The 27,931-nt window shown below is 42.3% G+C and overlaps 1 protein-coding gene and 1 pseudogene across 2 annotated transcripts in view; one reads left to right on the forward strand and one right to left on the reverse strand.

The window, feature by feature from the left end:
• Window positions 1-1,301: 1,301 nt before the first annotated feature.
• LOC142190764 (U2 spliceosomal RNA) lies at window positions 1,302-1,424 on the reverse strand (annotated as a pseudogene).
• Window positions 1,425-4,821: 3,397 nt separating this feature from the next.
• The window catches only part of USP38 (ubiquitin specific peptidase 38), a 30,090-nt gene continuing 6,980 nt past the window's right edge, over window positions 4,822-27,931 (forward strand). Inside the window, exons 1-9 of one of the 2 annotated variants that reach the window (XM_075288086.1) lie at window positions 4,822-4,986; window positions 13,995-14,702; window positions 16,932-17,067; window positions 18,806-18,935; window positions 21,642-21,743; window positions 23,807-23,965; window positions 25,043-25,236; window positions 26,084-26,177; window positions 27,106-27,212. In XM_075288086.1, the coding sequence (XP_075144187.1) occupies window positions 14,021-14,702; window positions 16,932-17,067; window positions 18,806-18,935; window positions 21,642-21,743; window positions 23,807-23,965; window positions 25,043-25,236; window positions 26,084-26,177; window positions 27,106-27,212 (1,604 nt within the window). In that variant the 5' untranslated portion in view covers window positions 4,822-4,986; window positions 13,995-14,020. The remainder of the gene's footprint in view (window positions 4,987-13,994; window positions 14,703-16,931; window positions 17,068-18,805; window positions 18,936-21,641; window positions 21,744-23,806; window positions 23,966-25,042; window positions 25,237-26,083; window positions 26,178-27,105; window positions 27,213-27,931) is intronic. The other variant, XM_075288094.1, reaches the window with a different exon arrangement.

Below are 27,931 nucleotides of genomic sequence, written 5' to 3' on the forward strand. Positions count from 1 at the left end.
GGACAGATAAGGGGATTAAAAGTAGCAATTGTAAACAAAGTAGAGATAAGGAGATATAATAAATGTCCTTATGTCCTCCTTATCTCTACTCTGTTTACAATTGCTACTTTTAATCCCCTTATCTGTCCTCTAGGGGACGGAGAACGTTTGCTATCAGCATAAAAAGGTGTCAGTTTGCACTCAGTATGTGTATCAGTCCGTTTTGAAGTGTCAAACTGAATTCAAACGGACTGATGGCATACTGATGTGTGAACACCGCATAAGAAAGACATATTTGGAAAGTGTAGAAGCAGTTCTACAAGGTCATTAGTCTGATAATGATATTTCTGCTGACAGATTCCTTTTAGCCTTGTCCCTGCCACCCAAGATTTCTGAGGATCCGTGGCTATGAAGATGATCTTAGATTAATTTTAATCATGAGATCATCATGATAGGCCTTACAGATCTGGTGCAAATGTCTGGTGAAAACACTGTTCATCATGGAGATCCCAATTTTTCTTTTGATGGTCTCTGAACTGTGCCAACAATACAGTGCCACTAAAAAAAAGTGCGCAGGATGCGTCTGCTCCCGACTCGCAAGGCTACTGGGCCAAAAGATCAATCTGCCGGAGTTGCCACGACCAAGGGTACTAGAGCCGTCCTCAGTCTGGCTTTTTCCTGGGCTGCCACCATCAAGAGTATTCCCAGTACCTAAGTGTGTCCACCTCCACAGAAGCAGAGATGAACCTGCTAGGCAGCGAGCGGGGAACCTAATGGCCACACAAACCCACCTGAAGACATTAGGAGGGCCCCAAAAGGGTGTCCGCATCCCTTCATCCACACAACACAAAACAGTGACAAACGTGACATGAAAAAAGTGACAAGTGGATACAGTGCCTGATATGACCCAGTCTATTCGCCGGATCTATAAAAATTACCCATGCTGGATAGGGTATGTGCTCTGAAAGTGTAAAATTGTGTGTGTGTGTGTGTGTGTGTGTGTGTGCGCGCGCGCAATGTGCGTGTGTGTGTGTGTGTGCGCGCGCGCAATGTGCCAGAACTCAGTGGGCTCCCACCCCCAGTGAGTTAAGGCACCCCAGGGGCCACCCGGCACCACCAGGGCACCGCACTCAGAAACCTTAAAAATGCCTCCCGGCCCTTTGGCCTTGAAACCAGGGATCATGGGTCCTGGTGGTTTCACTGCCAGCTTCCATGGTCTTCGCTGGTTCCTTGCAGTGGGGCCCCCAAACCCACTGGCGATCCAGCTACTAGCAACTTCTGTACAGCAGCTACTCCCCAAGTGGTTCTTTGCTTCTACCTCTACAGTGTCCAGTCTCAACCAACATAAAGCGAGTCTTCAAGGCCCTATGACAGTGAGCATCTTCAGCTGCTTCTGATAACAACAGATACTACACTTGATCTGAGCCAAAAGGCCGAGAAGCGATGGAGATTCCAATGCACATCTCAATTCCCGACAGCATAAAAGCTAGCATAATGAAAATGAATACATAGTCCTTACGGATTATGAGATATGGGGCTCTAAAGCAGGGGTGCTCACACTTTTTCAGCATGTGAGCTACTTTATAAACTGACCAAGGCAAAAGATCTACTACCCACTTCCTGTGGGTGGGGCTGGGGTGGGCCTGTGGACGGGCTGGGCGTGTCTGTGGGCGGGGCATGGCATGTGGGTGGGGTCGGGCAGAGCGTGAGAGCAGGAGACAGCGCCGTTCTGTGGCCGCCCAGGGATCCCTTGTGTCTGCTTGTTCACAGCGCAGGCTGAGAGTTATCTCTGGACACTGGCAGGCTGGGGCTGCAGCAGCTGCGCCTGCCAGTGTCCGGAGATGACTCTCAGCCTGCGCTGTGAACAAGCAGTACCCCGGCTCCCTCCATCCCTAAGAGCGGGGAGCGCGTCATCCCCCAGAGCTACTGCTGCCTGGCCTGCAAGTGTCCGGAGTGCTTGTTCACAGCACAGGCTGAGAGTCGACTCTCAGGAAGAGGAGGAGGGGCAGAGGAGGAGACACAATGATAAATCATCATTGTCTATGCATAACCTGTATGAGACTCCATGGGCTTTTGTCCATGTTACCTCCTATTCTATCAAGCACAGCGCATACTAAATATTTGTTTGCTCTTTTGATTGTCACATAGAAAGATAATGTAATGTAATTTTGCTAATCAGATAGGTAGTCTTATGTAGATAACCAGGAAGTTTATTGGTGTTATGACCCAGTCGTTTTCCATTGTCCAGATCACAGTGCCAAGACAGTTGTACCAAATGTTTGCATAACACAAAGTCATCAATAAAATTTACATTTAACACTGTCCCTATTCCAGTGTTTAACACCTGAATCTACATATGTATATAGTGTGTTGTAGGTATGACTTCCTCACATCTTACATTTCTGAGGAAAGTAGATTTTGGTATCACAGTTACAGTTTGCTAGGTCCAGTATAGATTTTTAACATTTTAGTGAATGACAGCAAAATATTTCTTGTCCTCTGTATCAGTGTTTTTGAGAGTACAAGCTCTTATTGTAGGTCAGATTTGCAGTATATATAAATTATGTACACTTATTATTTTATGTGTTTTGGGTGTGAATGTACGATTGAATACGTATTTTAGGTTCAAATGTATCTTTTAGTGTGATTTTTAAAAAATAAAAAAAATTACTCGTGTTTGTCACAAAGTTACATGAATGTAGACGTAGCTATTAATAACCCATTAAGACATATGTAATCTTCAGGTTGTCTACATTCAAAGAAATATATACGGTTTAGGAGTGCACTTGAATCCCTAAAATTTATAGGATGATACTTTTCAAAAAAAAAAAAAAAAAAAAAAAGCAGCAGATTTTTGTTCCTTCCAGTTCTGGGGATTTTATGAACACATGTGCATGCAGGTGTAGGCCTTAGTGATATGAATGAACTTTGCATATGTTTATTTTACTTTTAGGCAGTGTGGTGCACATAACATTTTGTACCAAGTTAGGGTCAGTTCACACGTGAAAACCGCCTAGCTTATTTGTGCGAGGTAAAAAACCTCGAGGAGTTTTTTTGACGCTGTTTTTTGCATTCCACGCGGTTTTTGACGAGGTTTTTGACACGGTTTTCGCTAGCGGTTTTCGCTAGGTTTTTTTTTTCCTATATGTGCTATAGAAACTGCAGGCGAAAACCGCGCGTTTTTTTGCAAAAAACCGCGCAGTTTTGTGTGCAAAAAACCGCGCGGTTTTTTACCGCGCGGTTTTCGCCTCCCATTCACTTCTATGCAATTCTTCAGGTGTTTTCCGCCTGAAGAAAGGTCATGTCGCTTCTTCAGGCGGAAAACGCTAGGAGGAAAAAAAAAGCTAGTGGTCTACATAGACCACCATGTTAAAGGAGAGGTTTTTGAAGCGAATTCCGCTGTCAAAAACCTCCCCTTTGCCCACGTGTGAACTAGCCCTAATATACATTTATTTACATTTTATTATTTATTTGATAAAACATACACTTTAAAACAAAAATTGCATGAAAGTGCCTGTTCATATACAGTACCAATTGGCATTCTGACAATGTGGCAGGTCTCAATCAGAAAATATATAGGTATGGGGGGGGGGGAGCATGATTTCTTTTTTTTAAGGGGTTCTATCATTAGAATACCCTTTTTACATAAATACACATAGGAATAGCCTTAAGAAATATCTTCTTTCTTCCATATGCAAATGAGTTTTCTCACAGCACTGGGGCGTTCCCCTGCGCTCAAACAGCACTGTGAGAAAACTCATTTGTGTGTTGAATAAAGAGGAAATTTCTCAGGAATGGTGGCGCAGATCAGAATAAGAAAGGTAAGAGAAGAATAGCCTTTCTTAAAGCTATTCCTACGTGTATTAAGTTAAAAAGGCTATTCTAGTGATAATGTTGCAATTCAAGTTTTATTTGACTACTTAAAAACTGTGAATATTGCCCTGACCAGAGGAGAAAAAAAACAACCTCTGAACTCCCTGGTAGCGAAAGGGTTAAACCTGACTAGGTATTACTTTTTTTTATGGCCAGGCTTCTATATGGGGATGCTGATGGGGCATATTACAACGCATTGGGGCACTAAGGGAGTATTCTAAAATCTTGAAGACACAAAGGGAGACACATATACTCCAAGGAAGTATCAAACTAACTGAGGGCGACTAAAGGGACAGTATACTGCAAGTTACAGCAGTACTGTGTGTGCGGCACAGGTAGACCTGACAGAAATGAGTAGGTTTGAGCCATAGCTGAAAACAAACTAGTTGTGACCTGAACTGTCCCCTTTAACAAATCCTGCGTACCCCCCTGCCACCCTAGTACTGCCTATTGAGACCCCTGCCAACCAGACAAGCAAACTAGCCCTTTGGCAGAACGGCTGGCCAGCCCAATTTAAAACGAATCACCTTACGCCATAAGAAACACCAGCAGGTCGCTCTCAATCAGGCCCTGCCCAAAATGGCGGCCGTAGCGTACAGTGTCGATTGCTAACACCAAAAGTCGTAGGTTTACTCTCGCAGAGACTAGTAACTCACTCCCGTCCACTCCCATATACCCCGGCTTCACTGTTTACTACTATACAACGAGCGAGCCACTATACAGGCAGAGACCAAAGGATCTTACTGCGCTATCTCCTAGTCAGTAGCCTCAATAAGCGTTTACTAGTCATTGACCCACACTTAAAATGGCCGCGCAACCGTCACGTCAGCCAATCACCTGACTTTTACGCCAAACCCGCAGCCCGAATGCGAGATGTTTATGGCAACAGAAACCTGAGGGGCGTGTACCGATGACATCATTGGCTCGTCCACCAATCGGATTGGAAAAGCTTATGCTCCGCCTGTAAACCCGGCTAGGAAAGCACAATATGGCGGCGCTGTGTTTAAGAACAGTCAATAGTGAATAGTGGCGATTATTCGGCATTGATATTGTCGCTGTGCGAACTGTACATCGCTGCGTGAGCCGCAAACTGATGCTGAAGCTACAGGCCCAGCTGTACCGTGTCAGAGACAGGTGAGTGTAATGGCAGCAGCACGTAGACGGGAGCGGCAGCCGTCGTGTCTGCTCCTATTTACCTTCTGCTTACGGTGAGGTGAGAGCTTAGCCGTGATGTGGTCACCGCCGGCTGCTGGGGAATTCAGTCCGGTATTGTCAGCTGCTGAGGCTCGGCTATATGAGCTGCAGTCCTGGCCGGCATTGTGCAAGGCTAAGCGGGGCTTACACATAGACGTGAAGTTCTAGTCATGACTACAGTATGGATTCTCCCATAAAAGCAGATTCACTGCGTTGTATTCGTATTTCTTCACCCTGGTGTCCGTATTCTATGTAGTTTTAATGCCCCTAGTGGTTAGAATACCTACATCTGATGCACTGTACATAAAAAATCCTAAAAACATATGTTAAAACTTGTTAGTCATATCCATTACATGTCCTGGAAACGCAGGAAAACAATGATGCCTGTGTGAATACAGTCCATGAGTCTGATTGTTAATGGGTTGATTGGAGCATCAACTTGTCTCTATAGTTTGTAAAGTATTGTGGGCCTACACGGTCTTATCTATGTTCACATCTATGCTGGAAAGTTATAGGACCTGACTAAGGGAAAAACAGACCCCTAATATATTGGACATGAACAGAGCCGAGGACCCCATTGATTATAATGATGTCTATTGTTTTTGTTTTGTTTTTTCAATTGAAATTTTCCGATGCAAAAGTCAGGTTTGCAGCGCTCTTTTGTGCTGTGATTTATGTTGGATCTGCATTGGACAGACAGATTTGGACGTAGCCTTAGCATGGTAACATTACATCAGTAGACCTGTTGGTTCAACGACAAAAAACTCTTATCTTTACTGATGATGTGGGTCACTATGTTATTGTATACACCGCTCCAGAAATGGTTGGCACTATTTAAAGAGGTGCTTTGGGATCGTCATATTGATCACTTATCCTTAGGATACGTGATCAATATTAGATAAGTAGGGTCTAACTCTCAGCAGCCCCATGTTCACCTGCTTGCATTTCTCTATGTACATGCAGACCATCCACTTACGCTGAGTTCACACCAGTGTCTGGACTCCGTTCTCAGGTTTCCGTCTTTTGCATGCAGAAGACGGAAACCTGTCATGCAGAGTCCGGCCGTGAGCGTTGTATACGCCCCGCGGCAAAACTGATTTTTTTTTTTTTTTTTTTTTTTTTTTTAAACCGGACACAGAGTATTGCATGGCCGACTCTGTCTGGTCTGGTTTAAAAAACACCAAAAACGTTTTAGCCGCGGAGCGCATAAAACACTCACCGGCGCACACAGCCGGAGACTGAAACGGAAACCTGCAAAACGGAGTACGGGCGCAGATGTGAACGAGCCCTTAGTGATGGTTTAGGGTCCTGCACAGTGTGCAAGTAGATGGATCAAGGGAAAGATAAGACAATCCTTTAATAGTCCCACCATGGGGAAATTCAGTGTGTTACAGCAGCATGGATAATACAAAAGCTCCAGGGTGGAGGCATTACAGTGACAGTAGGTAAGATACATTGAAGAGATTCCAGTGTTTGGCAAAGGCTTCCGTCTATGCTGATGGTCTAGGTAAGTGGTAGGGAATAGAGATGAGCGAACAGTGTTCTATCGAACACATGTTCGATCGGATATCAGGGTGTTCGCCATGTTCGAATCGAATCGAACACCACGTGGTAAAGTGCGCCAAAATTCGATTCCCCTCCCACCTTCCCTGGCGCCTTTTTTGCACCAATAACAGCGCAGGGGAGGTGGGACAGGAACTACGACACCGGGGGCATTGAAAAAAATTGGAAAAAGTCATTGGCTGCCGAAATCAGGTGACCTCCATTTTAGACGAATAGTGGATTTCAAATCCGGGTCATATGAGAATGTGAACTTTGTGACTATGAGACAGGGATAGCTGTACAGGCAGGGATAGCTAGGGATAACCTTTATTTAGGGGGGAATGTTATTAAAAATAACTTTTTGGGGCTCTATCGGGTGTGTAATTGTGATTTTTGTGAGATAAACTTTTTCCCATAGGGATGCATTGGCCAGCGCTGATTGGCCGAATTCCGTACTCTGGCCAATCAGTGCTGGCCAATGCATTCTATTAGCTTGATGAAGCAGAGTGTGCACAAGGGTTCAAGCGCACCCTCGGCTCTGATGTAGCCATGGCGTGATGATGCTTAGCACACACATTCAGCTCTGCTTCATCAAGCTAATAGAATGCATTGGCCAGCGCTGATTGGCCAGAGTACGGAATTCGGCCAATCAGCGCTGGCTCTGCTGGAGGAGGCGGAGTCTAAGATCGCTCCACACCAGTCTCCATTCAGGTCCGACCTTAGACTCCGCCTCCTCCAGCAGAGCCAGCGCTGATTGGCCGAATTCCGTACTCTGGCCAATCAGCACTGGCTAATGCATTGTATTGGCGTGATGAAGCAGTGCTGAATGTGTGTGCTTAGCACACACATTCAGCTCTACTTCATCAGGCTAATAGAATACATTGGCCAATCAGCGCTGGCCAATGCATTCTATTAGCTTGATGAAGCAGAGTGTGCACAAGGGTTCAAGCGCACCCTCGGCTCTGATGTAGCAGAGCTGAGGGTGCACAAGGGTTCAAGTGCACCCTCGGCTCTCCTACATCAGAGCCGAGGGTGCGCTTGAACCCTTGTGCAGCCTCAGCTCTGCTACATCAGAGCCGAGGGTGCGCTTGAACCCTTGTGCAGCCTCAGCTCTGCTACATCAGAGCCGAGGGTGCGCTTGAACCCTTGTGCACACTCTGCTTCATCAAGCTAATAGAATGCATTGGCCAGCACTGATTGGCCAGAGTACGGAATTCGGCCAATCAGCGCTGGCCAATGCATTCTATTAGCCCGATGAAGTAGAGCTGAATGTGTGTGCTAAGCACACACATTCAGCACTGCTTCATCACGCCAATACAATGCATTGGCCAGCGCTGATTGGCCAGAGTACGGAATTCGGCCAATCAGCGCTGGCTCTGCTGGAGGAGGCGGAGTCTAAGATCGCTCCACACCAGTCTCCATTCAGGTCCGACCTTAGACTCCGCCTCCTCCAGCAGAGCCAGCGCTGATTGGCCGAATTCCGTACTCTGGCCAATCAGCACTGGCTAATGCATTGTATTGGCGTGATGAAGCAGTGCTGAATGTGTGTGCTTAGCACACACATTCAGCTCTACTTCATCGGGCTAATAGAATGCATTGGCCAGCGCTGATTGGCCGAATTCCGTACTCTGGCCAATCAGCACTGGCTAATGCATTGTATTGGCGTGATGAAGCAGTGCTGAATGAGTGTGCTTAGCACACACATTCAGCTCTACTTCATCGGGCTAATAGAATGCATTGGCCAATCAGCGCTGGCCAATGCATTCTATTAGCCTGAACTGAGTTTGCACAGGGGTTCTAGTGCACCCTCGGCTCTGCTACATCAGATTGCTACATCTGATGTAGCAGTGCCGAGTGTGCATCAGATGTGTAGTTGAGCAAAACTGACTCAGCACTGCTAAGTCTGCATTCGCATAGGAATGCATTGGCCAGCCTTCGGCCAATCAGCGCTGGCTCTGCCGGAGGAGGCGGAGTCTAAGGTCGGACCTGAATGGAGACTGGTGTGGAGCTATCTTAGACTCCGCCTCCTCCAGCAGAGCCAGCGCTGATTGGTCGAGTTCCGTACTCTGGCCAATCAGCACTGGCCAATGCATTTCTATGGGGAAAAGTTAGCTTGCGAAAATCGCAAACTGACAGGGATTTCCATGAAATAAAGTGACTTTTATGCCCCCAGACATGCTTCCCCTGCTGTCCCAGTGTCATTCCAGGGTGTTGGTATCATTTCCTGGGGTGTCATAGTGGACTTGGTGACCCTCCAGACACGAATTTGGGTTTCCCCCTTAACGAGTTTATGTTCCCCATAGACTATAATGGGGTTCGAAACCCATTCGAACACTCGAACAGTGAGCGGCTGTTCGAATCGAACCTCGAACATTTTAGTGTTCGCTCATCTCTAGTAGGGAACCTTCGGGTCTCTAGCTGCTGTGAAGCTACAACTCCCAACATGCTCCATTCACTTCCATGGGCGTTCCTAGAACAGCAAAGCAAGTATACATGCTGGGAGTTGTAGTTTTGCAACAGCTGGAGAGCCGAGGTTCCCTACCCCTGGTCTAGGTTATGCAGTAGACATCCTGCAGCAGACCCAGCTGTGGCCAAAACCAGACCAAATTTCCGGGCTACTGTCTCAACTAACATCCTTTGCATTGCCAAAGTAGAAATACACGATTGAATATGATATACTGCGTATTCAAATCCAACTCTTCATGCTGCTTTTTTTTTTTTTTTTTCTGCAATGTGTGAATGGGATTTGGTTAAATCCCATCCCCTACACTGCTACTGTACATTACAGCAGGTTAGGCTAACCCAAGTCAAATTACTTGGTCTGTCCACAGCCTATAGCAGCAGGAAATAGCAGTTTTCAGTCTGAAATGCATTGAAATGTGAACCAGCGCTTTTACTTGGGTGATGTTACTGCCGTAGTAGAATGGATCTGTTTTATGCTAAGGCCCCACAGGGCGTCCTGCAGCAAAAGAAAAAAGTGCTGCAGGAAAAACTGCGATGGCAGAGCATCATGCTTCTTCCTGCTGTGCTTTAGACAGAAAGTTTGCAAATGTTTCCTGTGTGAACTTTTTTCAATTATACATATGGGGAAACCGCCATCATTTCTGTAGGTATAACTGACATGCTGCCATTTCCAGAATCGCTCCAGTATTGGAAATCACTGTGTGTCTGCAGCGCGTTTTTTTCCCGCAAAGTGGGCATGGGATTCCCTAGAGTCCCATCCACTTAGCCCTTTCTGTAAAATGCTGCGATTTTATGTCCCGTGGGGCCCCGGCCTTAATCTGCTTGTGAGTTTTGTCCTATGTAATATGAAGGATTGGATTTTAGGGAAGAGCTCTATGGAGTGTACATTTCTGTTTATTGTTGTAGTGTGCTTTAATCCTCTAGAGGAAATTGGCAAGGTGCCAGCAATGGTTGTGATATTCAACCCCACAGTCACATTAGTTGTTGTACAAGAGCATGTGCCAGATTATTGCTTCATTAGACTAACCTGGTTTAGGGTTAGTACAAAATGCTAAATACCATATATCATTTGATTGTCTGATCCTACAACTTGCCAGGGCTATATCTTTTGAATGGGTGGTCCGATTTTAAAAAGAACCCCAGATTGTTCAGGGAACAGCAAAAATCAAATGATGTATGTTATTTAGCATTTTCTGTTTTGTGACAGGTTCTTCTTAATCAGGTGACTGCGTGTTGTTTAGGGAATACAATCTGGTGGGACAACAGCAATTTTCAGATCAGCTAAGTTTTAGCTGAGCTGAACTTGTTGCATCATTCCAGCATGGTCGTTGGTGTGATGTTCTATAGACCAGTGGTTCTCAAGCTCTTCAAGCAAAGTTCCCCCTGATGAGAAAATGTCCCAACAGAGTCCCACCAAAGTAGTGATCACTTATCTCTCTATATTATAAAAATAAATTTCTGTCTGTCTGTCTGTTCTCTATTGCAAACCAAACGACTGTACCGATCTTCACCAAATTTGGTACAGAGATACTTTAGGTATCCGGGAAGGTTTTAGACGAGACTCCAACTCGCTCGGATGTACCGTTGCTGAGATACAGCATTCCAAACACAATGCGTCCCCCCTTAGTCAATACAAACCAGCAAGTCTTACACTCATATTCCAACCGCAATACACACGGTCACTCCACATGCACAATACAACACTGATATCCAAACTGAGATACATGCATCAGGGGATTAGATACACAGATCAGCACACAGTATCACATGCCAGAGGATTAGATACACGCGTCTGCACACAGTCCCACACACCAGAGGATTAAATGCGCGCTTCTGCACACAGTTCCACACACCAGAGCATAAGATAAGCACGTCTGCACACAGTACCACATACCGTAAGATTAGATACGCGCGTCTACACACAGTTCCACATGCCGTAGGATTAGATACGCGCCTCTTCACACAATACCACACGGGAGGATTAGATACGTGTGTCTGCACACAGTACCCAAGCTAGAGAATTAGATACGCGTCTCAGCACACAGTACCACATGGGGGAGGATTAGATATGCGCGTCTGCACACAGTACCACATGCCATAGGATTAGATAAACGCGTCTACACACCGTTCCACACGCCGTAGGATTAGATACGCGCCTCTTCACACAATACCACACAGGGGAGGATTAGATACGTGCATCTGCACACAGTACCACACGACAAAGGGTTAGAAATGCGCGTCTGCACATAGTTCCACACGTGAAGGATTAGATACGTGTGTCTGCACAAAGTACCACATGGGGGAGGATTAGATACGCAACTCTTCACACAATACCACACAGGGGAGGATTAGCTACGCACATCTGCACACAATTCAAAACGCCGGAGGATTAGATACGCATATCTTCACATAGTACCACCGCCAGAGGATTAGAAACGCACGTCTGCACACAGTTTCACACGCCAGAAGATTAGATACGCGTGTCTGCACACAGTACCATACGCCGGGGGATTGGATACATGCGTCTGCACACAGTACCACACACCAGAGCATAAGATAAGCACGTCTGCACACAGTACCACATGCTGTAGGATTAGATACGCACGTTTACACACAGTTCCACACTCCAGAGGATTAAATACGTGCGTCTGCACACAGTTGTACACGCCATAAGATTAGATACACACATCTGTACACAGTACCACATGCCGTAAGATTAGATACGCAAGTCTGCACACAGTTTCACTTGCCGGAGGATTAGATACGCGCATCTGCACATAGTACCACATGCCAGAGGATTAGATATGTGTATTTGCACACAGTACCACACCAACAAGGATTAGATGCTTGCGTCTAAACACAGTACTACATGGGGAAGGATTAGATACAGCTTTACTCCAGGTATCCATAACAACTGATCACAGGTGTTTCACTGATATCCAAAATGAGATACACATAATCACATGACGCTTATGGACATACACACAAACCACATATAAAATACACCAGAGCAAAATTGGACAATTCTTATGGGGCCACTACACAAACATTAAATGTAATATACCCGTGCGAAGCCAGGTCCTCCTGCTAGTAAATGTTAATAAAATAAGCCTTTTTTGGTGCTTTCTTTAACAATTATGTAAAGCCCCCTCTCATGTATTATAATGGTCCTCACGCTTCAGTGCCCCACATATAATATAATGGCCTTCACATGTAAAAATAAAACCCCTCACAGAATCTTAGAGGCCCCCATGTAATATAATGTTACATAGTGGCCCTTCAACAAAGTATAATGTCTCATAGTGACCCCTCCATTAATAAAATCCCATAAACATAGCAACCTTCTTACAATATGGGATTCGTCCAAACTGGCATTTTTCTGGAGTTCAGCCAAATCCAAAATTTTGAGGATTTGTCGCACACAAGCTACAATTATACGTCAGTCGATCATGTAGCCTGATGTCATTTCTGTAGGCTGGTGTGGCACGGAGAGCAGCATCGGAGCCCAGGACAGGTAAGTTACACTTTTTCTATGATTTCCTTGGAGCCTTCCCCTGATTATACTGTGAGGGTCCCAAGAGGCCCTAAGTGTATAGTTGTAGTTCATGTGTGACAAACCCCATGAACTACCATTAGGGGAATGACTCACCACTCCTTGAGAACCTCTTCTGTAGACGCTGCATCGTTTGAGTATGGGTCAATAGACTTGTGGTTGGTCTTGAACTCGGTGGCCCAGAATAACCATTGAGGTTAAACAACACATCTAGTTTGGGCTAAAAAAATTGGCAAACTAGACGTGTGGATGTAACAAAAATGCACCAAAATAATGTTGAGAACTTCTGGCTCAAAGTAACCAAACTAAGAGGTAGCATAAAACATGAGCAAGCGGTCACAATGACTGATGCTGCATGATAAATCTGTTGCACCTTTAGACTCTTTAGCATCCTTCAAAGAGTCTAAAGTTACTTCAAAGAGGTGTAGATGATGGGGCCGGTAAAAGATCCTCTCCGGCTGCGTTCACATTGAGTTTTTTGGTCAGGAAACTGACTCAAATTCCTCCTCCTAAAAACGCCTCACCATACAGTCCAGTTTCCTGACCAAAAAACTCCTTGTGAACTTAACCTAAGTATATTCTATCTCGAATTCTGGGAATATCGATTTGCTCTTTTACAACCCCTTTTAGCTTGGATGACCTTGCATCAGAACTAATGGTAGGATCCAGGTATCAAGTGTGTTTGGAATTCCTACTGCAGCAACTAACCTTTTTGGGTATTACTTGTTCATGTGTTTGGACATTCCTATTGACTGACCTTTGGGATCATCTCTTTAGCTCTTTAAAGGGGTATTCCCATGACGCTTGTTCACTAACCTGCAGGCTGTTGTGCTCTCTTCACTTCCTGCTTCTCTCAGCACATAGGTGGGCGGGGTTTCACTTGCATGGGATTGGTTGTAAATGAATTACCACAGTGTGAAGCGGATGTAGCAGAGCTGGATTTGAGTCAGTCTGCATTACATACAGAGGTAACAGACTCCCTATCTCAGCCCTTATCAGCCAAATTCAATTAAACCGACTGATAAGAGCTCAGAAATCCCGGAGCTCTCACCCCTATCTGTGTCATTTAAGCTCAAACAGCTCATAGCTGTTCCTAGCCCCTCCTTCCCCCACTGAGAGCAGGCAGCTACATCACTTGACAAATAATCCCAAGGGCCATAGAAACGGAGTGTAAACAATGAAGTGAATAAGTTAAGATAGCGGCCAAACAAAGCAGGTTTGATAAAGCAATGCATTTAGGAAAGGTCTTAAATCCACATAAACTAGCTGTATAGAAAGGATCCTTTTGTTGGGACAACCCCTTTAAGTCTGTAGTAGTTTTTCCCTGTCATACATCATACTTTGTGTAGAATACTTTTGACAATATCTAAATGTTTTGTTTTTGTTTTAGATGCAAGTCTTGCTTTTTGGATCAAAATGGACAAGATTTTGGAAGGCCTAGTGACTTCTTCACATCCTTTAAACCTAAAGAAAGTTATTGTGAAAAAAGTTGTTGAATCTGCTGAGAACTCTATCAATGAGGAGCAATGCAAAGCTATGTTCACCTTAACTACCCGATTGGTATTGGAGGGTGAGGACTGTTTTCAGAAGCAAGTTGGGCACCAGGTTTTGGAGGCATATGCAAGATATCACCGTGCAGAGTTTGAAAACTTTTTTAATAGGAATTTTGTCCTAACTCTCTTACAAGAAGGCTATGGCTCCTTAGACCGGAAGGATGTAGCGATCATTGACTACATTCACAGTGGGCTCAAGTTGATCATGAGTTGTCCTTCTGTTTTGGACATTTTTGCTGTCCTCCAAGTGGAAGTTCTGAGGATAGTTTGTGAAAGACCTGAGCCATTATTGTGCGCTAGGCTGAGCGAGCTTCTGAGTGACTTTGTCCAATGTGTTCCAAAAGGTAAAATGTCCATCTCCTTTTGCCAGCAGCTTGTTAGGACCATTGGACATTTTCAATGTATTTCCACACTGGAAAAGGAACTACGGGAATATGTTTCTCAAGTCACCAAAGTTAGTAGCTTGTTACAGAATATCTGGAAGGCTGAACCTTGCACTTTACTTCCATCACTGCAAGAAGTGTTTGCGATTATATCTTCCACAGGTAAGTCAAGATATGGCGAAATCCATATTGAAAATTGTCACTGTCCCTATGCAGTCTAATTAAACAGTGTCAGGCTTTGTATGGATATATCCTTAAAGGAGTTGTGTTTTTGCTGCTATGGGGCTGCCAGGACAGCAATATCCGGCAGCACTTACAGCACCATGGTAGTGAATGGAGTGCAGGTCACGCAGGCACACTGGTCAAAACCCGCCTGCCACGATGTCGCGGTCGCAGCTTCCCCCACACCGGAGTCGGCTCAAATGAATGGGCCAACGCCGGAGGTTGCAGCTGCCAGAGAGTCAGAGAGTCGCGGCTTCCAGCTGAAGAAAGGGCAGCTTGCTTCTTTTTTCCCGTTATCGGCAGTTGCCGATAGCAGAGAAAAGAATGCTAGTGGTCTCCATAGACCACCATTGTAAAGGGGTGGATTATGACGTGGATTCCGCTGTTAAAATCGGCCCCTTTGGCCCCGTGTGAACTAGCCCTTTTTCTCCTGATCGCTGAGGGATGGTGGCCAGACCCCTAGTAATCTGATACTTCAGATAGAGGAAAAGTTTCCTTAGTGGTAACATGCAGTTGTCAATGCAGTTTTACATTTTTAGAATAACTAATAGACTGTGCAAAACAAATGTAAAAGAATATCAGCACTTTTGAAGTTAAGAAACAGTAGCTTGGGTCGAGTGGGGACAGCAACTTTTTGGGATGAACTCTTTCCCAAGCTGTAGGCTGTTGTGAAAGAAGGCTCCAGAGAGGAAGTGTGTGTGTGTGTGTGTATATATATATATATATATATATATATATATATATATATATATATATATATATATATATATATATATATATATATCTTGTATGTCTGTATATATCTGAACATTGGGGCTTTCTACACTGATATTTTCAGTTGGCACACAGAAAAAAACAGGTCAAGCAAATAGCAGTGCACCTATCCGTCCATGCAAAAAATGATTTTCTTTCCACTTTCTATCAAATCTATATCATTAAAAGCAATGCATGGTTCAAGGCATCATTTTTAAACTGGTCACCCCCAAAATTCACAATAACAAATTTAGCAATGCAGTTCATATAATTGAATGCATTCTAACCATCGGTTCACCAACATCCCCCATTTCATATTGGTTCTGCAAAAGTACAAAATGCTAATACAGCAGTCCTGGGCACAGGACAGGATGGAAACAGCTCCTTCTCCATATTCTTCAAGTTTCCTGTCGTTCAGGGATGTATTGGAAACTGGTCCTACAGTGAACACGTATAGGGATTCCTGGGCAGAAAGTGCAATTTAGCTCCTGGTGTAAGGCCACTGGCAGGGGAGGAAAGTCCGGGTTTTTTTTGTGTTTTTTTTTATTTGTTTTTAAATGTAGATTGTGAGCCCAAATAGGGATTACAATGTACATTTTTTTTTTCTTTTTCCCCTATCAGTATGTCTTTGTAGAATGGGAGGAAATCCATGCAAACACAGGGAGAACATACAAACTCCTTGCAGATGTTGTTTCCGGCTGGATTGGAACCCAGGACTCCAGCGCTGCAAGGCTGCTGTGCTAACCACTGAGCCACCGTCCATGTCTAGATCTGTCTGTTCATAAAACCCTGAAGAGAGAAGGAATCCCTTCTTCAGATTCCTGACAGCTTCCATACACTTTCCTGATATAACAATGCAAGCCTTCATGACGTTGGGAGTGGGGGGCTGGATTTAATTTTTATATGCTTTATCTTATGTCCGCTCCCTCTCATGGGCCAGAAGCCTGCAAATCCGTAGATCCTTCTACAGCCCCTACCATTGTATGTTCACTCCTTTGGCCTCTCTTAGGCTTTAGTCAGAGCACAGTTTTACAACCGTTTAACAGATGCAAAAAAAAAAAAAAAAAACGGACACAAACTGATGGCCTGTTCTCATAGACATCAGTGTGAAAAGATAAAGCTTGGAGTGCAGATGAAGGCTCTGGTAGAGATTCCGGGATTGGTATCTGCAAAATGGAAACCCATGTGCCATTGCATGCCACATTGCAAAAGATGTCTGATTTGTGTACATCCTACTTGTACAGTGTCCAAAGTGGCCCATTGCCTGTTAAGATAATACTGTTTAAGTAGATGACTGTTTTACCCATGTCGTGTGGATTTTGCTCTCTGTAGCCTTTTGCGTTCACTGATTGATTGAATTTTACTGTATTAACATAAAAAAAAAATATTTTTCTGTTTGGGGAATGTTTATTTTAGATGCTTCCTTTGAACCATCTGTTGCCTTGGCCAGCTTGGTACAGCATATTCCTTTACAGATGATTACTGTCCTCATCCGAAGTCTGACCACAGATCCTAATGTAAAGGATGCAAGCATGACTCAAGCGCTCTGCAGGTAAGACACATTAATAGTCACTCCTAATGGACTGTCCAATGAGAACATGGGTATAATAGATAATTATCTGAGAGTATGAAGGTGCACAAGCCAAAGTCCGTTTCCCCCAAGTTCAACCACTGATCCAAAATGTTTAATTCCAATATACTTATCAACAACAGTAACTTTTCATGTACAAAACTATTCTAAGGCTGGATTCACACCAGTCCTTGCTTTGCGTTCGGGGATTCCGTCCCCTCCATTCCACTTAAAAATATGGTGAGAATAGTCCAACAAGTCCTTTTCTCTTTCATGTTTCAGCTGGAAACCCGGCGGACCCATTGTAGTCCATGGGTTCTGTGGGCAACCGCTTTTTAATCTGATTGGGTTTCCATTTTTTCTATCCCTAAGCAGACCTGAAGAATGGAAACCCAAGTGCAGATGTGAATCATCTAGTGTAATATAATCAAATTTCTGGGAACCCAATCAAGTCAATTTTGTGATATGTGATAGACCCATAGAAGAAGGTCATTGTACAGTCTCTATTTTCAACCCACTACTGGTTTCCAGAGAGAAAGTAAACTGGTTAAATACCTTGAGTACTGCCCAGAGACTTCTGTTAATAGAAAGTTACAAGAACATTCTAGGGAAGAGGTGTTAGATTATATTAGATGCATAGTTTTCTGCATATATCCTTCCATATTCAGTCACTGGCTTTTTTAATGAGTTCTTTACTGCTTTTGGCTAGCCATAGATGTCAACCATTTGTGAAGTTTATGGAAGAATAAAAGTTGGGGTTTGGCCTATTCGCATGAATCTGGATTGAGATTAGATTTCCATTCAGACTAAAGCCCCACATGAGGGGAAAAACCATAGCGAAAATGCATTGTGGTTTTTCCTGCAGCAGTTTCCTCTGTGGACTTTCTCCTTCAATTATACTTATATGGAAACGCTGGCAGATTCCTTATATCTGTAAGTGACATGCTGCGATTTCCAAAACTGGGACTGTTTTGGAAATCTCACTGTGTCTGCTGTATATATTTCCTAAAAAGTGGGCGTGGGATTCGCTGGAATCCCAACCACTTTGCGGTGACTGTAAAATGCTGCATATACCGCGTCTTTTACGCCACGTGGGATCCCAGCTTTAAGGAAGACCTTTCACTACTTGCTTCAGTTCTTTGCATCCGTCAATAGAAATTACTCCACTGATTCTGGAGCAGTGGAGTTCTTTCTCTAGCCTTCTTTTTTACTAGCATTGTCTGTTGCAGTCCAGGACCACCCATATCACATTAGAGAGCCAAATTAGCCTATTGACTGCTGAAACTAACAGCACTTATTTCTTGAGAACAAATATCAAGAATGAGCGACGCAGCACCTTTAGGAGACATAGAATAGCTATGTTCGGGAGAGGATATGCAGCACCATGCATGCCCCAGTGCCTAATATGACTATATAAATATTTTATTTGTATTTCTTAAATTCAATTTAAAATGACAAATCCATGTAAGCAGGTTTTATATAGTAACATTATAAGTCTTGGTTCATTGCCATGTTACTTCATGCAAACATTCCGTTTTCAGTGGCTGCTTTTGGCTAAGAGTCACCTGAGGCTTCTTTTTGGCTGGACTGACTGAGTGGTACAGAAGCATGTTTACTTCCCCAGCCTGGCTCATTAGTACATCTATCATTAGACAAATCCTCTAATTAGAGTTATTGAGGGAAGTTGAGTGTTTAGAACATGCTGTCCCCTCTCTTTCAGGATGATTGACTGGCTTTCCTGGCCTCTAGCTCAGCATGTGGAGACATGGGTGATTGCGCTGCTGAAGGGACTGGCTGCCGTCCAGAAGTTTACTATTCTCATCGATGTCACATTGCTCAAAATTGAATTGGTATGTAAACGACTGCATCTCTTTCATTTTAGAGGAAAGTCTAGGTGTGCTTAAAGAAGCAATACTGAGAGCAAAGTCACCAAGGCCTGCCATGTGTGACTATAGATATGTCACCAGCTCACACAGGCTACAATCTGTTTATCAGTAGACACTACACTAAATGGTGTCATACATGCCTGGTGATGTTACACAGTGAACTGAAGACTCATATTATTTGTATGGATTTCATTAAAATGGTTGTCCAGCTTATTGTGCTGTTAATCGCTGTGTTACTCGGGGCTTCTCTTTGCAGGTCCTGACTGATGTCAGCAGTGACACCCGACAGCAGGTCTACACTGCAGCTAAACATAGGCCTCAGCATTGATCACTTCACAAACAGCATGTGACTGCCTAATCCCAACTGTGATGTCTTCGCTGAGGCCTCCCCTTAAATGGGATGTCACTGTTATCAGCAGCCAGGACATGTAAACTGAAGCACAGAGTTGGAAACTGAGCACCTGGGACAAGCGAGAATGAAAAAATAAATATATAAAATTACATATGAGAGAGAAAGGGTTGTTTTGTTTTGTCTTTTTTTTTTCTTTTTTTAAAGAGATATTAAATTCCCTCTTTTTGCAGTAACTTAATGTTATTAAATTCTCTAAATGTATTTTAAACTCTGTAAGAATGACCATTCTAAATGGTCTATATTTTGCTCATTCCTTTTACGCGGATGACCCCACTCCTCTTTCAGGTTGGGTTGCCCTGCATATTATTGTCATAGTCTTGCAGTCTCCATTTACAGAATCAGAAAACGCGCTGTTTTGTCTCAAAACTGTGTGACTTTGTTATTGCAAGACCTCACTGGTTATAAAACAAAGCGTTTTCCAAATCGGGGATAGTGAGATTGTCCCTCTGGTGGACATGCCACGAACATCCTGCGATGGTGATTTATGTAGGTGTAGAGCATTTGCATAAATGACACCCCAAATAAAGTCTAATTTCAATAGTAATTTTTCCATTACTTCTATTTATAGGTTTTATTTTTCTAAAATTCACCATTCTTAATGGAAAAACTATAATAATGAAATTAATTCATTATTTATCTGTTCTCCCAAGATATAGATAGAGCTAGCTCTTTTTCTCATCTCATGTTTATATAAAATCTGAGTGTGTATTGCCTTTTATTTAGTTATTCTTTTCTATCTGAAAATTCCAAATCTCTAACACATCCCCCAAACTAAGATGGATTTCTGTTCTCTCAGTGGGGTCACCATCCCAGACAACAGACCCTTCTGTATGATTCAAGCTGCATGGATTGTGTCAAACAGGCTGACCACAGGGGAACAAGACCATGGACAGTTTATATAGCTATCTAGCTAGCTCGACAAGGTCCTATACCTATTCATTTTGTAACTCGGGCTCAGGCCCGAGGAACAGGTGGGATATGGATATCATGCATACCATTTTACCACAAGCCAGACACGTGCCCCAGCTAGTGTGCATGTAGTCTTACTGCTGTCTTTGGAAAGATTGCAGCTCTGACTGAGGCATTGTGGCATCCTGAAAGAATCTTATACAGTAGTACAGAACAATACTGGATTATATGTGCCGTATTACATTGGTTGGTGGAATATGTATGTAGCCATTTTCCCCTAGAAGTAACCAATTTTAGGACCAGTAAGAACCTGGTATACAGTCATGAACTGGTATCAATAGGTTTGCATTTTAAATGCCCAATGTGAAACTGGCCCAGAGAACTGATGTTTCCTCAGTGATCTTTATAACTTCCAAGCACATTGGGGCAAAATATGTTATCCAAATGTTGTCCCATACGTGTGACAGTTAGAAAGGGACGTCATTGTGGATCATCGTTATCATTACACGGCACCTGTTTTTGCTGTTTTTAATTTTTAATAATTTTTTTTTCTACTTTGAGGCTTTTTCTGAGTTTGTGCTGATGGCATTAGTTGCAGTAACAAAAAGCACAATGGCTCAGATTTCAGGTCTACAAAGTGTTGCTGACTAGTCTATGTTCGCAGACTACAAAGTATTGTTTATCTCTTGCACCATATTGTAGAAAGTATTCAGGAAGCGGGCACCAAAATGTAGAACTCTCAGGAATAAGTACTGAAGATGTACTTCTATTCCAATACAGTAGAAAGACTGCTTTTGTACAATGCTGCTTATTGGGTAATAAGTACATTTGTAGAATAGTAATAATTACTAAAAGGGTTGTTTAACCATGTAAAGTGTTTGTACAATGATTTGAATAATACGTCCGATGCTTTCCTATTCCAATGCTTTTGGGTCCCCCCTGCTGGTCTCTGTAGCCTGGCAATGACCTAACATGGACGTGTGAGCCAATCGCTGCCAGTGTACAGGGTCCTGTATATGTTTGGACAATATAATGAACTAATGCATGTGCTATCAAGGAATATAGTTCATGTTTGAGTGCATAAAATAATAAACTTGGCATTGTAAAAGTATTGGCTGTAGTGCGTCCATTGGAACACTAAGCTACAGCAGTATGCAGACACAAACTGAAACCTAAAGTTCAACAGGTTGTCATTGTAAGGTTTCTAGATTAGTTGCCTATGTATGGAAGTGGAGACTTTCTGGGGAGAGCCACAGATGTAGCTGAGTACTTTCTCAGTGGGATGTTTTGTTTTTTGTCTTAAAGGACACTTTCATTGTTAATGTTTACACTGATTTTTGTTTTTTTAGGTGTTTAACAGACTCTGGTTTCCTTTGGTTAGGCCTGGAGCTTTGGCTGTTCTTTCTCACATGTTACTAAGCTTTCAGCATTCTCCAGAAGCTTTTCACATGGTAAGGCCCTTTTAGTATTCAATTTTATTTTATTTTTGTTTCTTTTATTCTGTCTTTCTGTGCGTGATTATTGTGGCAAAGGTGTTAACGGCAGTCACATGGTCCATAGGTGGTGATAGTCCAGAGATTGGGGTGTGGATTATCATATACATTTTATGCTAGTTTCTGGAGTAAAATGTATGAAAAATAATGCCTTTTAAAGAGGCATAACAGAAGAATGTGGGATGGGGGCAGGATCATGGTGAATCTGACACATGGTAGCTTACCAATGCTCCAGGCAGCAAAGAGAAACCACCTGTGTGAACATCAATCTATGCTAGAAAAAACGGGTCACACTCTGATCATGTGACCTATTGAAGAAAGTGAAACTATGGTAAGGAAAAACTCTTAGTAGACAGATTACTGTTGAGGGGATGGGTTTTAGACAATATAATGGTGAGTATTTTATTAAGACTGGACTTAATAATTCAGGTGCACTCCAACAACTCTGAGGGATGCATGGCCAACCTTGTGCCCTACCTACTTTCATAAAAATGGCGAGCAGGATGTAGAAGGGATAAATATTACATTATTGGCTCAAGGATAGGACTGTGTGCCAAAGATATGCCACACGTTCACCAATCTGTCCCAGAAAACTGGTGTAGGTAGGTTAGGAAATTCTCCCCATTGAGGGAGGGGGCGTTCACACTACTGTTGGTGTCCGCTCAGCAGTGTCCATGGCTATTGTCTACACAAGATTTTAGCAATGGACACTAGCTGGTCCGTTTGCAATTTCTAATCATTTTAATGGGATTTTATCTTGTGTCCTTTAATGTATGTTTACGACCATGTCCGTTTTAAAAAAAACGAACAGCAAGTGTCCGTTTTTTTTTAAACATTGAGGTTTATGAGCAGCGGACATATAACTGACAATAACTGATGGCCATCAGTTACTGTCCATTATGATAGGCGTCCTCTTTTTTTGTTTGTTTGTTTTTGTTTTGTTTTTTTTTTAAACGGACACCTTCTAAGCTGACACCAACGGTAGTGTGAACCCTACCTAAGAAAAAAATTCACTGGAATGTGCATTTAAATAATGTTTGCCAAAAAAAGGCAGGATTCAAATGATAGGTAACTTTTTAATCACTCTAAAAATGATTTTCTAAGTGTAGTTGGGACGGAGAAAGCCTAGCAATAAGGCAGTTTGTGGTTATTTGAAATCCCTGGATAGTGTGAGCAGATATTTTTCTCTCTCCATGTTTAGAACTTCATTGAAATCCACTGCAGCCGGCTTTTTATTAGACACTTCTTAGTGACTGACATCATGGCTGGACCAGTTCAGATGTACAGTGTACAGCCCACTATGACCACAAAAGTTTTATAAACATGAGTATTGTGTTTTCCTTTTTCTATACATCTCCCCATGAGCCCCTGGTAAGATATGTACGCACTACACCATTACCAGTAGCCACATGCACAGTGTCCTTTGCTTTGTGATTGGTTCATAATGCAGTGTCTGAATAGACAATATAGAATTATAAAAATTTTTTGAAAAAGGCGAAGCTGATGTCCTTTTTTTTTAATTTTTTTTTTCTTTGCTATTCGAGCCTCAGAGAAATGGTCAGAAACCAGATCCATCTGTGGCTTTTCTGTTTGCATCCATTTTTAGGGTATCCAAAAGGTGAATCCGCTAAATGGATGAGAAAAAAAGTCATGTGGGCATATTGTTACAGTAGACTGACTTGTTAATATTAAACGTCACATTTGCATTTCCTAATGGTGCATATGATAAATGAATTGCAGTGACCTAGACAGAGTATGAAAACCTCCTTCCCAGCTACATAAAATTGCTAGGCTGTGATTCCATAGGAGAGCAGATGCCCTTACAGCTGTCTGTACGTACATGTGGCACATCCCTAAAAGATCATTTTCTCTGCATTGCTTTATTGGTTTTTGGCCTCCGTTATATTTATACATCAGAAGCTGACTAGCAAACAACAAATTGATAATGAAAAAAGTTTTGATTCAGATGATAGTAAAAGAGCTTTACATAAATGTTCATTTCATGTTATTCCCCTTTTTAGATTGTTCCCCATGTTGTTCACTTGGTGCAGTCATTTAAGAGCGATGGCTTACCATCTAGTACAACTTTCCTCATTCAGTTTTCAGAATTGATGCACTGTATGATCTACCATTATTCTGGATTTCCAGATCTGTATGAGCCTATTTTAGAAGCTCTGAAGGTAAGTTCTATTCTGTTCATAATTTTTTTTTCTTCAACAAGTTCCAGTGAAATTGGAAAAATTAAGTAAAAATTGAGACTCGACATCTAGTACCAGTCAGCACTACCAAAACACCAGTGCTTTTGCTGAACCTGAGTTTCACATCTAGGATGTAGCTCAGTTTCCATTGACTTCAATTGGAACTGAGCCACAGTAAGGCTACCTGAGCACTATACAGTTCAATACTTTTCTCTGCATTGTATCGTACAAGGATCGGTTGCAGACTTGGACTACTGTCTGCCCCCACCAATCACATATATGACCTATTCTATGGAGAGGACATTTTACAAAAAAAATCCTTCAATCTAAGACCTCACATAGAGGGGAAAAAAACGAAGCAAAAGTGTATTGAAAAATACTGTTTCACTGTGTTAAACAAAAGCACTTTTTTTTTCTGCAGTAGCCAAAAATGCTACATTTCCGCAATGTGAGTCCTGAAACAGGTCAAATCAGATAACTCAGGGAGGCAGTCATATAGAGAGAGAGCACATAGAGGCCCCTTTTTTGTTAGAGTATTTTTTTTTTTTTTTTTTAAATCCACCATCCAGTTTTCCATGCTAACCATGTACCTGTGTGAGAAATTTAAGGGGTTGAGGAGATAAGAACCTGAGTGAAGGGAAATAGAAGAACAAACTAAGGGTCCATTCACACGGAGCAAAATGGTGAAGAATTTGGTGTGGATTTTCAGCGCTGAAAAAGCCTCCCATTGACTTCAATGGGTTCCCCTAGCAGAAAAAGGAACCCATTGAAGTCAATGGTAGGCTTTATTTTTCATCGCTGAAATTCCTCACCATTTTCCTCCATGTGAATGGACCCTTATGGGTGAAGAAGGAAACAAAGAACTTTAATGAATAGTACAGGTGTATATAAAAACCTTGTGTGTATTTCAGTAATGAAAACTGCTTTTATAATTGGTGATCTGCTTTAATTGGATAACAGTGATGTGAACAGAGCTCTCGGATAAATTCCCGGGTGTTTAGTCATATGTTAGGCACGTGTAGTAGAGTTGTAATATTTTTCCTTCCTGTTTTCTTGTAGGACTTACCAAAACCATCTGAAGAAAAAGTTAAACTTATTTTGAACCAAAGTGCCTGGACATCTCAATCCAATGCTTTAGCGTCCTGTTTACCCAGGCTGTCGGGAAAATCAGAAACTGGAAAAACTGGGCTAATCAATCTAGGGAATACTTGCTATATGAATAGTGTATTACAAGCACTTTTTATGGCTACAGAGTAAGTACCTAATGTTCCCAATATCCATTGAAACTGCAACAATGATACCATCTAAGTGCAAAGACTCCTCGCTGTGGTGCATTGTACAAAGGATACAACAGACCATGACATGTAGTAGGAATTGTTGTGCAGCTTTCATCTTCTAGATACGGACAACTTGGTTCCTAAATATGTAACTTCATACTAACAGAAAAAAACAAAATATCAGGACTGTGGATTTGGTAGAAATGTACCAACTACAACACTGTCTTGGAGATAAAAATGTCTTCATGATTGTGAAGTAAAAATATTATTAGTTATTGTTACTATCACTAGTTTTTCTACATGAGCTGTTTATGAAGGAGTCACTCGTGAAGTCATGATATAGCAAAAGTCCAGCTTACTGACTTCACGGCCCCGATACATATTACATTTATTGGCACACACTGCAGTTATTATTATACATGCATGAGTAGATTATAAAAATGGGGAGCGTGTTGATGATCTCTTAAAGTGCCTCCATAGTAATCGATGACCATGACATCACATTCACTATACAGAAGTAAGTCATTACCCTGTGTGTGGACTCTTAGTGGCACCCCCTAGTATATATAGTTTGTTTTGGGAAAGTAAATGTCCATTTGTAATCCCAGACAGACTGGATGATGTTGATATCAGGCCTTGTGGGGGGCACTTCCAGGACTCCTCCCCAAAGGCTGATCACACCAACTCATTTTTAGAGTCTCGTTCATATTGAAACCTGAAATATATTTATGGTAAAGAGTTTAATAGTACTTATTATAATAACCGCACTGCTTCATTTGCAGCCCCTGGCATATGTGCTTATGTTTATCTCATGTTATCTCAGTTTTAGGAGGCAGGTGCTGTCACTTAATCTGAATGGGTGCAACTCATTGATGAAGAAACTTCAGCACCTCTTTGCATTCTTGGCTCATACCCAGGTATGTACCTAATGAAAGAATAATAAACCTGAAATTAATCTTAAGTGTTAACAATAAAATGCTGCAGACTGTTAAAATCTTGCATAAAACACAGGAATTGTTTTTCCACCTGATCCTTTAGAGCCAAATACTGATCTAGTTTGCGAGAAGGATCTTGTGGGACGCAAATAGGGGTGGTGGGGAAGGACCGGCTTTTATTTTATACATTTTAGTGTTTCTTTAAGACGTTGAATATTCAGTTGAATCCAGTGTCTAGTATTTTGGTAATTCCGGTAAGGGCTCGTTCACATTTGCGCCCGGTCTCCGTTATACAGGTTTCTGTTTCCTGCTCGAAACTGAGCAGGAAACAGAAACTGTCAGGTATTTTTTCAAACCCATTCAAATGAATGGGTTTGGAAAGTGAGCACCGGTGAGCGTTCTGTGCTCTTTGCGGCGAAACAATTTTTTTTTTTTTTTTTTTTTTTTTTTTTTTGATAACTGGAAACAAAGTCGGACATGCAGGACTTTGTGTCCAGTTTTTAAAAAAAAAAAAAACTGTTTCGCTGCGGAGAGCATATAAAACGCTCATCGGCGATCAGGGCCGGACACGGTCTGATAGGTTTCCGTCTTCTGTCTGCAGAAGACGGAAACCTGAGAACGGAGACCAGACGCTGGTGTGAACCCAATGTAATCTGACACTTCACTTACAAGTTACATAATGATCAGAACCCGATGCAAGGAGAACCAATTACAAGACTCCTTTGATTTATGGGAATAGGTTGAAACTTTTCTTCCTAACTTTCTTACCTTTCTAGTAAAAAAAAAATAAAATGCTTTCTAGGTTCTCACTTAGTAATTGAAGAATAAATACATTTTACAGGGGTTTTTTGACCCTACAGTGCATTTTGCTTACTAGTACTTAATGTTTTTGTTCTTTTTGTCTACATAGAGGGAAGCATACGCACCTCATGTTTTCTTTGAAGCTTCTAGGCCACCTTGGTTTACACCACGATCTCAGCAAGATTGCTCTGAGTATCTCAGATTTCTTTTGGACAGGTATAGTAGAATTGCAACAGTATCTTTACTTTTGCTGTATCCAAATGACCCATTGCTGTGTTTGAGGGCTCCTGGCATGACATTTTAGCAAATAAATGTATTACCAATGCAGTAATCTTTCTGGAATAGGTCTTATTTCAAAGCTCTTTCTGTAGTGTTCCTCTATTTAGATATATAATATTCCCTCCGGCCCCTCTAAGAAACATATGAGTAAAATAACGTGACAAGGGCAATGATAACATACAGTTGTCACATGGTTACATCTTTGTGCTTTCTGACACTGTCAACAACAGCTTGTCAGGGACATATTACCAGCTGATGACATCCAGTTGGAAACTTTTTTTCATAATTTGTTAGCATGAATAACGGAGGAACAGTCCAGCACAGAATGGTAAGAAAATATGCTCCAAAATTATTAGGAATGCAGCTGTTTAGTAAAACAGACCTGTCAGGAGAACTGCCAGGCGCTTTTTATGGAAAAGGCAGAATTTAGAGACACGTCTTCCTCAGAATATTTTTTTCATACCGCTTTGTGAGTTACACCATTCTATATGGATCCTATTCCTCAACCAGATAGAAAGTCTGCATCATTTCTGATTCCATGTACTTGCTATTGTTAAAGGTAGTCTGTCACCAGAACCCAGCACTGATAGGTTAGTCACCTGAATCACACTGTGTGTTCCCCTTGTGAATTTATGCCTCTGTTATCAAGATATTGG

This window comes from Leptodactylus fuscus, chromosome 1 (assembly GCF_031893055.1).
Source record: "Leptodactylus fuscus isolate aLepFus1 chromosome 1, aLepFus1.hap2, whole genome shotgun sequence".
Lineage (NCBI taxonomy): Eukaryota > Metazoa > Chordata > Amphibia > Anura > Leptodactylidae > Leptodactylus > Leptodactylus fuscus.